This window comes from Crocodylus porosus, unplaced genomic scaffold (genome assembly GCF_001723895.1).
Source record: "Crocodylus porosus isolate Cpor-Errol unplaced genomic scaffold, CroPor_comp1, whole genome shotgun sequence".
In the NCBI taxonomy this organism is placed as follows: domain Eukaryota; kingdom Metazoa; phylum Chordata; order Crocodylia; family Crocodylidae; genus Crocodylus; species Crocodylus porosus.
The window spans coordinates 43,236,471-43,253,596 of NW_017728947.1; the positions used below are offsets into that span (position 1 = coordinate 43,236,471).

At 41.8% G+C, this 17,126-nt stretch overlaps 1 protein-coding gene across 4 annotated transcripts in view; it reads right to left on the reverse strand.

Annotated features, from left to right (window-relative positions):
* Window positions 1-944: 944 nt before the first annotated feature.
* CKAP5 (cytoskeleton associated protein 5) overlaps window positions 945-17,126 on the reverse strand; it is a 77,962-nt gene continuing 61,780 nt past the window's right edge. For 3 of the 4 annotated variants that reach the window (XM_019551393.1, XM_019551391.1, XM_019551392.1), the window contains 10 exons: window positions 16,898-17,018; window positions 15,975-16,154; window positions 12,871-13,058; window positions 12,255-12,330; window positions 11,657-11,845; window positions 11,440-11,577; window positions 10,997-11,080; window positions 10,742-10,901; window positions 8,573-8,727; window positions 945-3,490 (listed from right to left, as the gene is read on the reverse strand). In XM_019551393.1, the coding sequence (XP_019406938.1) occupies window positions 3,239-3,490; window positions 8,573-8,727; window positions 10,742-10,901; window positions 10,997-11,080; window positions 11,440-11,577; window positions 11,657-11,845; window positions 12,255-12,330; window positions 12,871-13,058; window positions 15,975-16,154; window positions 16,898-17,018 (1,543 nt within the window). In that variant the 3' untranslated portion in view covers window positions 945-3,238. The remainder of the gene's footprint in view (window positions 3,491-8,572; window positions 8,728-10,741; window positions 10,902-10,996; window positions 11,081-11,439; window positions 11,578-11,656; window positions 11,846-12,254; window positions 12,331-12,870; window positions 13,059-15,974; window positions 16,155-16,897; window positions 17,019-17,126) is intronic. The other variant, XM_019551395.1, reaches the window with a different exon arrangement.

A 17,126-nucleotide genomic window follows, 5' to 3' on the forward strand; every position in this document is an offset into this window, starting at 1 on the left:
GTATAACCTGAGGTTCTTTTTCTCAGGGAAATCATCCTGCCACAACTTTCTCCCAACCTCCTTGTTCCACTATATTAAGAGAGAGCTAAGCTGCAAGAAGGCTGTTTGGGTCAACTGTAGGGATAAAGAACGTTATTATTCTAAACTGCCAGGATTTAATTATGGTCCTTTTCCTCACAGCTGGGTAACTTATAAATAGGCTTGGCAGGATTTGATTGTTTAAAAAAAAAAAAAAAAAGGGTGAAATGCCAATGAACATCAGTTTCACCTCACACTGACCCATGGAAAAAAATATTTCCATAATTAACAACAAAATGTATAGAAAGGGGACATAAGACTATAGTTTGGACTGCAACTCTCAGAAACCCCAGGAGACTGGAAACAAAGGAAGAGGAAGTAACAAAGCAGACAAGGGAGCTACAAGTGAGCAGAGCCCAGATTGATGGCAGCACTGTTGCTCAGCTGGTGGCAGTCCTACAGTGGTTATATTTGTTGCAATAGGCAATTAAATGGTGCTATAATAATATTATACTGTCTTTAATAAATAGTCTACCCACCCACTCCTAAGTGTGTGCAACCCTGGAAAAAATATATAAAATCGATAAAAACTGAAACAAATGCTTAAAATAAACATCTATATTATCTATGAAAAACTGAATTCTGTCCACCATTATCACCATTTCAGCACTGTAAGCAAGAGCAGTCTCATAGGGATTGTGAGGGAAGACTAGAACAGGCATCCTACTAGCTTACAGAACCAGAATAGATAACAGCTCTTTGTCATATTAAGGGCTTCTATAAACTAAGTGCTTTGCTCTCTCCCTTAGCTGGTTAGAAGTGGTGAATCCAAGTATATTTTCTCCTTGCTTAATGGTGACAAAAAAAAAAGTAGCACCACTTTCAGTGCTAGCCTACTGCAAACAATACAGAGGAACTCATTTTTTAAGTCAGTTTAATGTTTAAACATTTGTTCTGGGCTCACGATTACGTGTACTTTTTGAATGAAAGCCTAAAAACGTGAAGCCAAAATTTCCAGGGTATTGAGTCCAACCACATAGTACAGAGACAGCACAGGGCAAAAACCCCAACTAAAAGTAAACACCTGCTTTCTACTATTGATATTCAATTGCTTCTGATCTTAGCTGCTAAACTAAGGTTCACATGTACATTAATATTGTACAGGTTTGACAGGCATTGCATTTATTGGTCACTATGTATCTAGAGTTAATTAGCAATTGTTAATTCTGAAAGAATGCAGCATTTTCAACAAATGGGAATGTATTACTCATTTAAAACCTGCAGCTCTTAGAAATTGTGCAAAAAGCCAGCTAGAACCCAGGAAACAGCTGGTGTTTTCTTCGCTTCAAGAAACAGTACCAATGAGTGGCAACAGGAATGGCTCCAATGCCAGTTAAACACAAACTGGCCACACCTTCACTCCAAATGCTCCAGCTGACATTTCCATGACTGAACTCTATTCTACTGCAAAGGATACAAGCTACCACAAGCTAGTAGTGTTTTCAAGATAAGTAAACAGAAGCATGCCAGAGACAGAATGGCAGTGTAAGTGATGAACATTAAGTAGTAAAATGTGATGTTGGCAAGAAAATGCCTTCAAGAGACTCATTACACAGACTCACCACAGCAGATTACAGCTCACCTGAACTCCAGACCCCGAGTTTCTGTGCAAAACTAAATCTCAGTCTTCTGCAGAAGCTGCAGCACAGAACTGCTGTGCATAAATACAAAGTTACGCTATATTTTTGCATACATGCCATAAATATTCAGCCAAGACTGAATTAGGGGCAGAAGCTGCTGGTCTGGGTAAGAGATAGTAAGAACAGAACTTTTAAAAAAAGGAAGAGTTTAGGCTCTAAAATAAAAAGATGCTATGCAAGTCTCTTATGTCACAAGATCTTGAACACCTCAGAGATTACTGCTCAGGAGCAGATGTACATTTATACTCCATGAACAGCACATGAGAGCCAAACAGCCAAATGAAGACAACCCCCCTATCCTCCCTGCCAGAGAAGCGATCAGCAGGCTGAGTCCAGGTCTTGAACATTTAAGCATTTTTCAGAGGCAGTGGCCTAAGGACATTCTCTTATCACAACTTTCACAAACTGACATTACCAGATAATATCCGATCACTTCATTTAGAAAGATCCGAGATAGAATCTGCCGAAGTTAGATGCCTCTAAGTTCAATGACTGTGTGCGCCAATATCCACCTGCTTTCAAGAGAGCTTTATGAAGAAGACCACTGAGCAAGAAGTCCAACACATACACTGAAACTAGAGTACTGCTTACTTAAACATTTCTGTGCCTCAGAAAATGTTACCCAGTCCCCTTCCTTTGGAAAAGGCAAAAGGCAGACACATCACCAGACTTATTCACAAAGGAACTGCTTGATCTGGGTAGCTCCTTCACAGGGACCAAAGATTTCAAACAACTAGTTGCTAGACATTTGTTGGGCTATTCTTTTCCAACTTCTTTACAAAAAACACTGAGTAAACAAAAAGCAGTGCATTAATATAGCAAAAGTACTTCTGATAAAAAGGAATGCAAAATCTCAGGGCTCCCTCCAATGGCTAGATAGGACATATTTTCTCAGGAGTCCAGTTTCTCAATGCTACATTCCAATGCCAAGGTTCAAATCAAGAGCTGGTTTCAGCTCAAATGCCCAGGCATGAGCATCCAGCAACACCAAGTGGCTTCTAATCTCACCAATAGTTGCTGCTGCTCCTACAGAGACTGGTATAGTTAATCCAAACTTTATTTACAAAAGACACTTAAATTAGTTACTTCATGCCATGCGTCCATACAGAATCAACAGTTCAAGGATTACATGGAGAAGAATTCACAAAATTAAAAGTGAAACCACTAAAGAGCTTCTAGGAGTTAAGAGCTAGGAAAAAGATCTTAAGACAATTTTACAAATAAAAACCCAAGTTATGAGAAACTAGTCTGAGCAGGAGGATGGCTGTTTACAGGTCTGTACACTAAAACTAATACACAGACAGTCTTCTATTGTCAAGAGATGCTCACTGAGAAGCAGAGTATGTACAAATACTTGTGCCACAATGACTCAGATCCTCCCCAAAATCCACTGTATTATACATAAACCAGTTTGTATACACTAGGCCTAAATGAGGCCACTTTAACTATGAAGACTTCTAGTTTAGTAAACTAAAGCTGAAGACAGCTCAAGCTGCAGCCATGATGTCCCTCATGGAGCTTTATTTGCGACTGCTTTTTATTCTCTCCAGTCTTTTTTTCAAGTCATCAATATTGGCTGCTGTGGAAGAGGAGGATGTGGTGGTTCCAATGCCAGAGGAGTGAGTCTGATTGGAGTCCAGGTCCAAATGTTGGTACTGTTCCCGTGATTCACGGAGTTGTGAGAGCTTACTGTGGAGCATATCTGTGGAGGACGCAACTGTAGGGACTGCTGGTTTGGAAAGCAGCGATGTTAGTGGTGCTCTGTCTTCCTGCTATGGGGCAGGGAAAATGTGAAATGTTATTTAAAGGCAGTAAGGCCTTGCCCTCAAAGAGAACAGATGTGAAAAGCAAAAGCATTTTGTTTTTTTTCCCCCAATCACTAACAGAAGTCGGAACCAGCCAAGACAAAGCACTGTGCCTACATTCCAACTTTTTCATTCCCAGGACAAGTTATAACATAAAAGACACATCGTGGTATATTATTAAACTACTCAGAAAGAAATGATCAACAGTTCATCTTAACAATAACTGGAATGCATTGTGCACTTTTGACTACACGCACATGTAACAGAATCTTCTATACGAGATGATAATATTATTGCATAGTAACATTTTCCACAAGACCTACCAGGCTTAGTCAAAAGATTTACATTACTCACAGTAGAGACACTTGGTTATTAACTCACCTGAAAACTGGACCCTTTGTTTCTCATTTGGATTAAAATTTCCTGTCTTACTAGAGCTAAAGTTCTGCAAAACTGAGCATGCCCATAACCATTTGTACTAGTCCCTACTACTTAAAACACAAATATCTACAGTAAGACCCACAGTCACACAGAAAGATTAAGCCAGTCAGAATTCCAGCAAATTAGTGGCAGCAGGAACCAATGAATAGTTCAGGAAACAGGAGTTTGCTACAGCCAGTTTTTAAACACTACTTCAGCACAAGCTTGCTGAGAAGCAGCAGATAAAGGAAGAAAGAAGTTCTACGAAGTAGCAGCAGAAGAGAAAAGAGACTGAAAAAGAATTAGTGAAGTGGTTAGAAGATGTCACAATGCTGAAGCAACTGCCACCTCTTCCTTTGCCTGTACTAGTTCTGGCAAACTGACCTCCAAAGCTTCCACACAAGTCCTGGTTTACCTTTGCAGGGATTATAATCTGCATATCCCTGCCAAGAACAGACAGGTGAGGGAAAATGCTTGTAGTGTGAGAGGTGGAACCCCCAGAACCCAGGTAGGGGAGCTATAGGAGGCAGATAGCCTCAAAAGCATCTGGGAGAGAAAGGACTTAATTGACTCAGCATACAGAGAGATCTTCAGCATCATGGACAAGGGAGAGCTAGAGAAGGTGTTACAGGACAGACAACCTAGACTCTCAGAAAGGTGGAAACTGCTTGTCACTTCTGGTATCAGACAGCTCTCCACTTTTGAACCTGCATGTGTCCAGCTAGAGAACAGACCCAAAATCCTAGCATCAGAAGAAGAGGAACCTAACTCCATTGTTGTGAGAGACCAAGCCATGTACTCCAAAAGCTAGAACAAATCAAGAGCACTGCCAACCAAGAGGGTGCAATGGATGGTGGTGGCTGGCAACTACCTTCTGCAGGGGACAGAGGCCTCAGTCTGCTGGCCTGATCTGTTGACTTAGGAGGTTTGCTACTTGCCAGAAGCCTGGATCCCAGACGTTACGGAAACGCTGTAGAGACTCATCCAGCCCTCTGACTACTACCCCATGTTGTCTACCAATTCGGGAACTAGTGATACTGCAGGGGTGACCCTAAGCAGATCAGACGCAACCACAGGGCTCAGGAGGTGGTGTTCTCATCAATCCTTCCAAGTCAAAGGTAAAGGCCCAGACAGGAGCAGGTGCATCCTAGGGATCAATATATAGCTGCATAGATGGTGTCGCCAGCAAAACTAGCTTCTTTGACCACGGAGTTACGTTCCATGAAGGACTGCTGGAAATAGATGGCGTCCACCAAATGAAGGGGGGATAGGAAGGGGAAGATGATTTTTGTTTTCAGGCTTGCTAGCTTAGTAAGGAGGGTTTAAACTGAGTTGACTGGGGGTGGAGGACAAAGACTAAAGTTCAGGGGTGACTAAAGAGCCAACAGACCTAGATAAAAAAAAAAAAAGTATAAGCAAGCAATAGGGGAAGCCTTAACGTTCCCAGAGAACTTAAGGCAGTCTGTTAACTACCTAAAAACTTTGTACATTAAACACAAGATACATGAGGAATAAGCAAAAAGAAACCCAAGTCCTAGTACAAACAGGGAATTATGATGCAATTGGAATAAAAGAGAGGTGGTGGGATAGTTCACCTCTGGAGTGCTGTCATGGATGATGTAAACTGTTCAGGAAGGAAAAGGGAGGTGGTGTTGCTCTAATACATGAACAAGATGTGTGTTTGTTCTGAGGTGCAGACTGAAGTGAAAGGTTGGCCTGTTAAAGTCTCTAGGTCCAGGTCAGAAACCAGCTCAAGATAAAGCTTGATGAATGTAGGATCAGATGCAACTGATTTAGGTTAAAATGGTTTATTGAACTCTGTCCCAGGTCCCCTCCAGACTTGCAGCACTCCCCAGCATCCTAAGATGCTTGCAGAGCGGGTAGGATAGCTCTGGCCCAAACTGTTTGCTTCATCTGAGAAGGCAGACATGCTGTAGCAACCCCTTGCTTCTGGCCTGGGCCACTGCAGGCATGTGGCTGCATTTCTGGTATCAAAAATGAATGTCTGTTCACTTGTTTTAATCAGTTCAATCTAAGCAGTTTAGACTAACCTGAAAAGGGTGAATCGATTCAGCCTTGGGCTTTTTGACTGCTTGTACTTAGCCCTACAGACCAAGTCAGGAGGAAGAGGTAGACAAGCCTTTTTTGAAACACCCAACTGAAGTTTTCAAGTCAAAGGACATGGTCTTCATGTGTCACACTTCAAATACCACAGCATCTACTAGAAGGGCAACGCAGTAGTGCACAGGTAGTCCATTACGTTCTTGGATTGTCATAGATAATTTTTTGGTACAGGCGGTGAAGAGGGCAACTTTGACCTGCTGCTCACAAACAGGAAGGAAGCAGTTAAGAATGTGAAGGAGAAAGGTAACTGATGACTGTGACCATAAAAATATAGATTTCAAGAACCTAAGGAAAGGAAGGAAAGAGAGCAGTACAAAGTCACTTTTCAGAAAAGTAGACTTTAACAAGCTCAGGGAACTGGTGGCACCATCCCTTGGGAGGCAACCCTTAGAATTAAAAGCAGCCCAAAAAGGCTGGTTGTACTTTTAAGGTGTCTTTAATAGCACAGGGGTAAAACTATCCCAATGCAAAGTAAAAATAGGAATTGCAGCAGGAAGTAAACCTGGTTAAACAGTGAACTGTGAGCTGAAACTCAAAAAGGAACCCAGCTGAAAGTAGAAACTTGGCAATATTATTAGGTTAGAGTATAACCTAATATGCACGGAGAAAAACAACAGGAAGGCTGAGGCAGGTTTTGAAACTATCAAGGAATGTAAAAGGGATGAAAAAAGGATTCTACAAGTATGTTAAAAGAGAAAAACTAAGAAAATCTGTGCCCTTACTAATTTTTTTTAATGCATCCAATAACAGATGATGCAGAGAAGGCTGAAATATCTAATGCTTTTTTTACTTCAGTTTTTAGGAACAAGATCAGCTATCATAACAAGTCCAGCTGGCAGCAAGAATAGGGGAAGAGATCAGCAGTCTAGAATAGTGAAAGACCAGATTAGGGGTTATTTAGAGAAATTAGATGTTTTCAAATTAGTAAAGCCAGACAGGATGTACCCTAGGGTACCAAAGGAATTGGCTGAGGTAATTTTGGAGCCACTGGAGAATCTGAGGAGGTTAGGTGAAGTATAGGTAACTGGAAAAGGGAAAATACAGGACCCATCTTTAAGAAAGCGAAGAAAGATCTGGGGAATTAAACCAGTTAATCTGACCTCAATACCAGGAAAAATAATGGAGTGGGCCAAGCCTACTTCTAAGTACCTAGAAGAGATCAAAGTGATCAGAAACAGCCAAAGTGGATTCATCAAGGGCAAATCATGCCCGACCAATCCGATTCCCTTCCATAACAAGGAGACAAGCTCTAGGGGTGATTAGGGGGGTACGTGGGGAGCAGCGAGCACACCACTTGAACTTTAGCAAGGTTTCTCACACCGTCTCCTATGACATTCTTATTGCTAAACTAAGGAAATACAGACTAGATGAAAGTACTGTATGGTTACTTAGCTAGTTATGTCATTATGCTCAATGAGTAGTCATCAACAGTTTGACATCAAGTTGGGAAGAGATTTGAGTCCTGCTTTATTTAGGCCCAGGATAAGCTAAAATCCTGTGTGGTGCTGAGGACTCAGATTCTAAAAAGACTGAGAGGACAGGAGTCTTAGGATAGCCTGATAAGACCCTCTCTGAATTGAGTCAGGTTCTCCTGATGAGCTGAGGCTTCTTCTGCTATCAGTAACAGAGGAATGCACACCTGCAGTGTGTGCGACTTTGCCCTCCAGAGCTGTAAGGCCGATATGCATTTCAGACCTTAAAAAGGTCAGGATAGTGCTGTACACGTACCTCTGCCACATGCATTGTGGACAGTCCAGGTGTCTCTGGCACATCTGAAGGGACAGGCATAATATTTTTCAGCAATATTTTTCATCTTTAAAAAGATATCCATGTATATGTGGGGATTTACTGAAGGTTTCTGGCATTATAGACAGAACTCATTCAGAATTAATGTCTGCCTCAGAATCCCACACAACCAAGATACAACCCCACAACAGCCCTCACTTTAGAGTGCTGACTTGTTTTAGAGCATCTTTGTTTAAGACACTCAGTGATCCAAACTCCTGGATCACATGAGAAAGCAGACATTAACCTTGAGAAACCAGCAAGCCCTAGGCAGGTGTACAGCATTAACCTAACCTTTAAAAAAAGTAGGAGATGCATCAGTTTCACAGATCTAAGGGGAGGCAAAATTAGCACATGCAGCAGATATAAACCCCACAGTATTCCTGACACCTCCTTAGACACCAGCGATCACAAGCCAGTTATTCAGCCTCTCCCCGCAACTGTTACTGGACAAGCTACCAGACTCCAGATCAAAAGCAGCAAGCTGTGTCTACATCAGTGCAGCAGACAGAAGGAAACTGAAGCGTAAGCCGACTAAGTCAGACAACAATTTTAACTGCACCTACACCACTAATGATGAGAACATGCAGTAGGAATCAAGAGCAATGATTGGCATCAAAGCCTGTGTGCTACATAGCTAGCATTCAAGTGAGCAGTCCTATCACACTACATAGACCAGTTCCCTAAGTAGATTTATACAAGTCTGTAGAAGTACAATACCTTTGCATTGTCAAGACCACAGCGCTGCCTGAGGATTTTTAGCCTTTCCAGGTAGACTGAAGGCCCCACTTCCTCCCCATTTGTGTTCCCTATGGATGAAGACACTGTGCTGGTGGAAGTGGGGACACATGTTACTTCCATCTGAGGAGAAATTCCTAGAAAAAGAAGAAACAGATCTGAGCCTCTTGGTCAGTCATGTGACACCAAAAGGCAGCATGCAGACTGAAATAGCCACAGAACAAAGCTAGAACCCAACACTATACTGACTCTCGGGACACTCTGCGAAATCCATTTTTTTCCTATTTACTGTTAGTGGGATAGAACTGGAAAAGGTGGACTACAGCCCATTCTGTGAAACAGGGCAGACCACTAAGTGAGGCAGACTGCTTCTCTTCTCCATAAAAAAAAAGAAGTATCTACACACAAACTAACACGTTCTGGCTAATAGCTGAAAGAACTGAAGAGGTTCATTGTAGGAAAGAGCTGTTAAAGCTACTGGAGATAACTCAACAGGGATACAAGGGAGTTTTTGTGTTTACCCTTTGCTCTTAAACACTGCTGAGGTAAGTTAGATGAACCCAGTGGAATTCCTTAGAAGAGGCTCTCAACCCTTCCAGGGTTCTTGCTCAGAAAGTAGAAGAGTGCTGCTTCTCTGCCAGTTCCTTTTTGTGCAATAAAGGACTCTGGTAGCCTTCCCTCCTTTAAAGATCCCCTCCTCCATCCTCCACATGTATCTGATAGCAGGAAAAGCCTTTCACACTAATAATGAAACGAAGCTTTCTCTACTGCAGGAAATCAGAAAGCTTTAAGAAGACTCAGACTGAGGTAGGGGATGTCCTTAGATTTCTCTGTACCAATGCAGTGTAGGGCTCTTCTGAAGAATGAAAGTTTAGGAGCAAGTTTCTGTTTTGTTTTTACACATTTCCAGCCCAGTGAAGCTAGAATCGCACCCTTTTGGCCCTGGTCTGAAAGAAACAGAAAACTTAACAGAATGGAATGCTGTTTGGAAGGCTTTGCTGCTGAGCTGCTGTTTAAGCACACCTATTGGGTATCTGCTGTTTAGCACACACCTGGGATGTGCAGGGGACAGAAGGGAGTTCTGTATTTCCAGAGGCTTCTTGAAATTTCCAACTCCCAGTCACTTCTTCCCCAAATGAAACTTAAGCACAAAGTGAAGACATCAATGGGCCGAGTTGGATGCTCTAGGAGCACAAGATGCAAGATAGTCTGTGCCAATTAAATCGCTACCCTTATTATTAGTAGCTGTTCTGCTGTTACGATCCCTAGCAGGAACTACAATTTAGGCTTCATTTTCTTAAGAACTGGATTGTGCCTTCCAGCAACGTGAATTCTGTTCTACTGAGAAGCTTCCTTGAGCAAAATGGGTGCTCAATGCCAGGCCCACAGGCCAGATTCAGCCCCTTTTGCTGGGTTATCCAAGCAACCTGTGGTGACAGCTCTGAGTAGAGCATCCGGACTGTACACTGGGACATTTGCAAAGCTGTCTTACATCTTACCCAACAAATAATGCACCGATTAGGTCTGCAAGGCTATTTCTCACTCAACATTTTCTCTTAAAATTCTATGTTCTATAATTGTCTGCTGTGTTGATGCAAAATCTGTGCCAGGCTTCAAATTTGGCTTTCATGCAAAGATCCCGTTCTTGTTACTTAAACAACCCCCAAAAGTGTTAAGCTGCATCTGTGGTGCCTTCATTGCACACCTGCAATTCCTACAGGAAGACTACCTTAATGCAAGGAACATGTCAAGCTAGACTGCCAGGTGCAACAAGAATCACTTGCTCGCCACACCTCGTATCTGGAACATCTACACATAGTACCCAGAGCACTACACACCATCTGAAAAGGTAAGTTTCTGAAAGTATTTTTGGAGAGGAACCCAGAAATTAGTGGTGGGGTTACTTTTTCCTTCCAAAGCCACAATGGTTTACAAAAAATCTATTCAGGTCTTTTCTTTTATTTTCTTGCCTTCCAGTAGGAAAGGCAGTATCTCTTACAAGTGGCAAAGTGTGAGTGGTGTCTGTGAAAAGTGGAACCGTAACAGTCTCACAAACTTGCTCCTAAGTGACAGAGCTGCAGCTACTCCTCTTGCAAGATTCAGCTTCTAAGCCCCAATTCAATTCACTAGTGCTGCTGAGCAGCTCTGTACCTGTAGAAGATGGAATGCGTCCTTTGCCTTCCCGCTCCATCTCAATCAGCCGGAGGCCTCGTTCAACATAGCTTTGGAAGAACTGAGACGAGTTTTTCAGGAAGGGCTCAATGTCTGCATCAGAATACTTCTTTTTGTATTCATACAGCTCTGCCAGGCCCTAAGAAAAGAGAGTTCCTGTGTTTTACCAAGCTCCTGCATACATCACTCCAAGCATTTATCTTTCCCCTTTCCCTATGGAAAGAATAAACTCACCTCTTTAGTGTTCTCCTTGGACCCAATCTTCTTAAATATCTCTGCTAAAATATCATTTACTTTGGCCTTTGAAGCCTTTTCATCCTAAAGGAGAAATTGAGACTTCTGAATGAGATTAAAAAGGTATCCTTCAAAAATAAGATACGACTGATTTAACAAGCAACTAATATTTGGAAGTGCCAAGGACTTACCTGCAAACAACAGGCAGCCGTAGCTAGCAAAGGCTGTATTAAGGGAGTAATCTTTTACACCCACTAGTTATAAAAAGGAGAAATGCTACAGGGTAGCATGACAGGCTGGAAGTCTCATCTAGGGAGACACTGGTGGCCATTTCCAAAGGGCAGGTGCAACTCTCTCATTAACTAATAGCAAGCAGTCAGTTTCTTGGAACAGAATATTTCCCAATTCTCCCTCCACCTTTCAAAAAAAATCATGCTACTTACTATGCGGGAAGCCCCTTTTTCTGTGTCCTTATCAGCCTTGCTTCCAGTTTGGTCCATAGAGTGTTTCATTACCCTACATAGGTGAGCTTCTAGCTCAGACTCATTTTTGTTGTCTATCATTGTTAAGTGGTCCAAGATCTGAGGAAAAGAAGAGAACTTCAGTAATCTGAGATACTTCAGCAATCTCTAAAGGCATGCTGCTGGAGTCAGCTCTCACCTTGGGCCCTTTCAGCTTGCACAGGGTATGAAGCAGAGTCTTCAATGTCCTTATGGGAAATTCACTCTTACACTGCTTCAGCTTCTCCTTGGGAAAGACTTTCATGAAAATGTGGATATCCAGCAGAATTCGGTCCAGGTTGATGCTATTGATCGTTTCAGGCAGAAGCCGTACCATTCTCCATAGACACTGAAAGAAATAGAAAGCCTGACCCTAAGCAGTTGTCTCTTTGTAAAACAGAGTTTCTATTTTACAGTCTAGCTAACTACCTAGAGGGGCAAGAACTGGTGCTGACTCCACTATCAGTAACAGAAGATTGATGGTGTGTACACACTGGGACAGATATGTTATTCTTCCCACATTGACCTGCTTAGTGCTTGTATATCTCAACAAATATGCATCTGGACCGGGACAAACCACTTTCTAACAAGTTAGTATGTTTTGTTTTAAAACCTTAATGCAGACAGGGCAAGTATGCACATTGTGATAGCTGGCTGAAGCAAGTGCTTTTTCCCTTAATCCATCTGGTCAAGCCAAGCAGAAACCTAGCATTTCAAAGAAGAATCAAATGAGTTCAAAGCCTCCATTATGGGTTTACCTTCATGACAAGCTCTGAAAATTTGGGAGAGCTGGCTGTTGCTAGCAGACTGTCCTGGAGCAGAACAAGCAGGGCACTATAGAAAATAAGTTGAGGTAGTATTAGTCAAGTAAATGCTACAAGGAGCACAGGTACAATACCCCACTAAACACAGTATCAGAGGCTATTGGTTAGGGCTAGTTGAATTTATTTCATGTGGTGTTAAGCCCCTTTTTTCAATACCTTACTATGATTTTATAAAATCAGAGCACTGTATTTCTGCAGAACATGTCAAGTCTGTGTTAAGCAATCAACACTGAATATAATATCAGGTGGTACTTTCATTAAATATGATTTGCAGTAATTTAGTCATGATTAGAACCTGGCTAGTTACTATATAAGCATCCAGGAGGAATACTTGCTTTTTAATTAGCCAGCTGGACTGTTGCATGGCCAGCTATGCTCATTTCTGTGATAGATCAGAAAGGCCTTAGTCTTGCAAGATACTTAAATAAGATGATGTTTAACAAACAGTAAAGGAAGACTAGGATACCGATAGTAGTTACTGCATATACAGTGTCATGATTTTAGTACAGACAGAAAAGTTTCCATGCAATTCCAGCAAAGACTATTTTACCTCAGGATATTTGTCTGGTCAGACTTCTCTAGAACTTTCACCACCAGGAGGTTGACCGATCGTATGACCTGCTGACCTTCCTCAAGGTCTTCAACTCGTGAATCCAGCATCAATGTGATAAGCCCATGCATCAAGTCCTTCAGCACTCCTGTGGAGGCCTCCCGGGCTAGGCTCTCTATTTGGAATAGCTATCAATAGAAATCAGAATTAGAAATCAATATTATGAATCATTTTAACTTAGGGAGTCCTCCAGAACTCCTACTTCCCTCTTTAGAATGCACTTCTTCCACTTAGTGGCCCATATGCCAGGAACAGGGAACTATAACAGGTTGTATAGGTAAGTGTTCAAAAGCAAAGAATACAAAAAGTTTAGGCTGCATGTGTGTATCTTAATTGGGATTTATTTTGAAATAAGACTACAGAAATAGCTCTTACTTATGCTCCTTTGGGCAAATCAGTTGGAATGACTGATGTTCATGACTAATGTAGAATTACAACCATTTACTGTTCTTGGTCTCAAAGAGCTATCCCAACTTAGGAGACAATAGATTCTACTGCTTCTTTAGCATCAAGAATAGGTAAAATAAAAGTAACCTAGCTGCCTGTGCAAACCCCATGGAAAAAAAAATATGGCTGCACAGGTATCACTAACTAGTTTGACCTACAGAGCAGTTACTGCTAGTGATAAGACACTGACAGTCCCAGCTGAGTTGTATGGGAATGGCAATTAGGAAACACATTTCAGTTTGTAAGTTAACTCCCATGATACCATTTTCAGTCAATTCAGAATAGAACTGCATTCTAATTCTGTTCCTTTGCATTTAAAATATTATTTCTTTTCAAATAATGCAACACCTATCCCATCAACAATGTCTGTATGTCAGAGACTCTAGGAAAGGTGCACATCTAACAGCACTGTCCATTAAAGTTCCCCAAACATCCCACTAGCAGAACCTATTTTCAGTTCCTTAAAACGTGGCCAACCTCTTATCACTGGAGCTGAAGTTTTCTATGCCAAATGTCAGTTTCAGGCAGAAGTGATTTTAAGTTTCAGCCAAAGTGGGTCACTCCTTTACAAGAATGAGACTAGGGAGAAATGACTGATAACCTATTCTTTGGAAAGTTCTAATCATCGCTATTCTTTGGCTGAAATATAGCATTTCACAGGGGATGGCCTGTGTCAGGAACATGGTTTTTCCCTTCCTCTGTAACTATCTGCTTGAACTCGACCAAATTGTAAGCCTTTGAAAAAAAATTCTTTGTACACATTCAGGTGAGACTGATAAAATTTAGTTACTAAAATCTAAGAAATTCTAGCCACACTGAACATGCTCCAACCCAGTGCTGAGCAGGACTTCCTTGCAATAGCCATTCTCAGCTGCTACACGCCAGGGCAAATTCTGGGCCTGTCCTTAAAGTTCTGAGACCCATTTGTCTGGCATACTTTTCTGGTGTCCAGTAGGTCAGAGAAGGAAGTTGCCCCTTTCAAATTCAGAATGGACAACTAACAAGTGAAAATATGGTGGTACAGAGATGGGAAGTATGATACAGGCTAGACAAGGAGACTGGAAATACATATGGCAGAAGGATCAGACTAGGCTAGCTGGGTAAGGAGCCAAGCAAAAGGAACAAAGACATGGAGAGTGGGACCGGTTGAGTGAGGACAGACACACACTTAAAAGGAACAGGGCAGAAGGATTCACTCTAAATACACTTCCATCCAGAATTTAGAGTGAAATCTAAGATTTAAGTCAACACCTTTGCTGTCAGCAAGTATGTGACAATAACCTCACCCACCTTGCGTGGAGATCCAAATGAAGGGTAGCAGCCTATTCTTGCTCCCTGTTAACCTAAACAGTAGAGGTCTGTTCAGTGAATCCAAGGGTTCCAACTCTACTACTGACCACATGGGATTTATGATGCAGATTCCCTGCCCTGTTTAATTCTTAGAAAGTTGCACACAATTGTTAAAAAGAACCCTATGGTGCCAAATTTAAGAGCTCAAAAGTGAAGAAGTGCCAGAATTAATTATGATCCTGTAATTAAGATAATCTGTACAACCTTTTGTAAATGTACATTATATGCTACGCTCGGATTACGTGACCAAAGCCTTTTTGCCCTCCAACGTCTCTGCCTCTTTTAGGGCACATTTAATGAATAAGGATTCAATGATTCTCATTTTCTTTTCTCCTCATTGTTCTGTGTGGCCTTGCACTGTAACAAGGCATTTTGGAAGGTGGCATTCTCTAGCTCCTGCCAGTGTACACACCTCTAATTTAATTTTTCTTTGACAACCCCCATAATGCTTTTTTGACGCTGCTCTTTGAAACATTATTCTCAACCCCTTTGCCTGGGCAAATGACAAGCCACTCCCAAACATGCAAAGTTACTTCTGTCCGGGAAAGCTTCTTCTGTCAAATGTCAGCACTAGGAGCTATTAAAATGTCACAAGTCATTTTTGTTGGAAAAGACATTTCCAGAATTTTTGCTCTTCCTCTAGCCCCTCATTTCATACTTTAATCCTTCCACTCTCTCTCCACTCCCTGCCCTGTCCCTACCACCACTCCCTCACAAACCAAGTGAACTTTAAGCGAACGAAGCCAGTGAATTGCAAGGCACAGACCAACCTTCTACATACAAGCCTCCATTCGCAGAATGAAATTTCGGCATTCACTTGCATAGAATTCAGGGTTTGGAATTCACTACTGTTGACAGGCAATATCTGTGTTCTGTACAATACCGGGAATATACCTCAATAAATAACAAGTCAACCCATCTAAAGTTTGTTTCACCCTATTCCTGTTTGAAATCATGTTCCCAATTTCCCCTTGTTTTAGGATGCCTGTAGCCCACTTGAGAGGCTTGTGACCAGGGTGTCGAATACTTATTTCCCAAAGGCCTCCTATGCACTTAGTATTAAATTTAATTTCCTGCATGTGGCTGTTGCTACACTATCTTAAACACATAATTTAAAGAACACCTAGGAACAAACTGTCCCAAAACAGAATTCACTAGAAAGCAAGGCTAATGGAAAACACTTTCATGTTTCTTGCAAAGCAACTGGCTCAGAGCTTGGTTTTCGCCCTGCCAGAGAGCAGCCTTACTGAGATCATGTTCCCAATGATGCAGCTATAAAGCTTGACTATCTCATCCTTGTCCAGCTTCTCATCTGCCATGTGAGTGTTGTAGATCAGTCGAAGCTGCATGAACGTAGCTATTAGGAACTGGTCAATGTGGCCAGACATGGCTTCTGCTTTGTCCTCCTGTCTGAGGACTTCATCAATCTAGAAAAAAAAAGAGACACCCAAAACAGATTAAAAGTTGATCTTGGTAGAGAAAAACTAAATATAAGAAACTATTCCAAAGAAACCGTCCACTTACTCCACTAGTGGAGTGATCCACTTCCTAGAACTTCACCTAAAAGTTAGTAATTCTGTAGTGAAGTCAGCTGTGAGAGTCCAATCAGTAATATGTGCATGATCTCTTCTATAGCTGCAATTTGCAGTCTATACAAGACTGAGGATGCAAGATGGATGGATTCTATACTGATTTGCTTTGTGTGTTTTTTCTAGGGACTATAGTCCCAAACGGCTAGAACTGGTTGGTTTAGAATGGTGAAAGGGTCACAAGGCAGGAAACAGGATTCCTACAGTAGGAATCTGCAAGGTGGTTTCATTAAAATGGCAGCCTCACCGCCACAACACGGGGTGCATCACATCCAAGAACCTGAACATATTTCCAGGTAGAAAAAGTAGTTTAGTAGGTTACGTAAATGTAAACAACATAAATCACCCACACCACAGTTCAAGATCTAGAGCTGACAAGAATATTGATTTGATAAGTTCCCATGCCTAGGACGGTCTAATTGGAAGTAGCGAGTCAGATGGCCCCTGTGCACATAGCTTTGTCATCAGGGAGATTCTGAGTGGGGTCCATGTCACCTGACATGGCAGCTCCACTGAAGTGCAGCTCATCACTCTCGCAAACTGCTGGTCTTAATTAAAGATCAGCCAAATGTTCCTCTCACCTGTGCCAGAGCCTGGATGCTAGTATTGATGTCACCACTGGCTACCTGGGAAATGACAAAGTTGATAGTGGAAGCCGTGTTACTGTGCATATCATCAAAGTGTGGGGACACAGCACGGATCCTAGACAGTTGGAAGAAAAGAATTCATGAATTTCTGTGGAAAGAATCCTAACTTGTATTTCACAGGTGACTTGTAGCAACATCTCAGACACTTGACAAAGCAGGAATT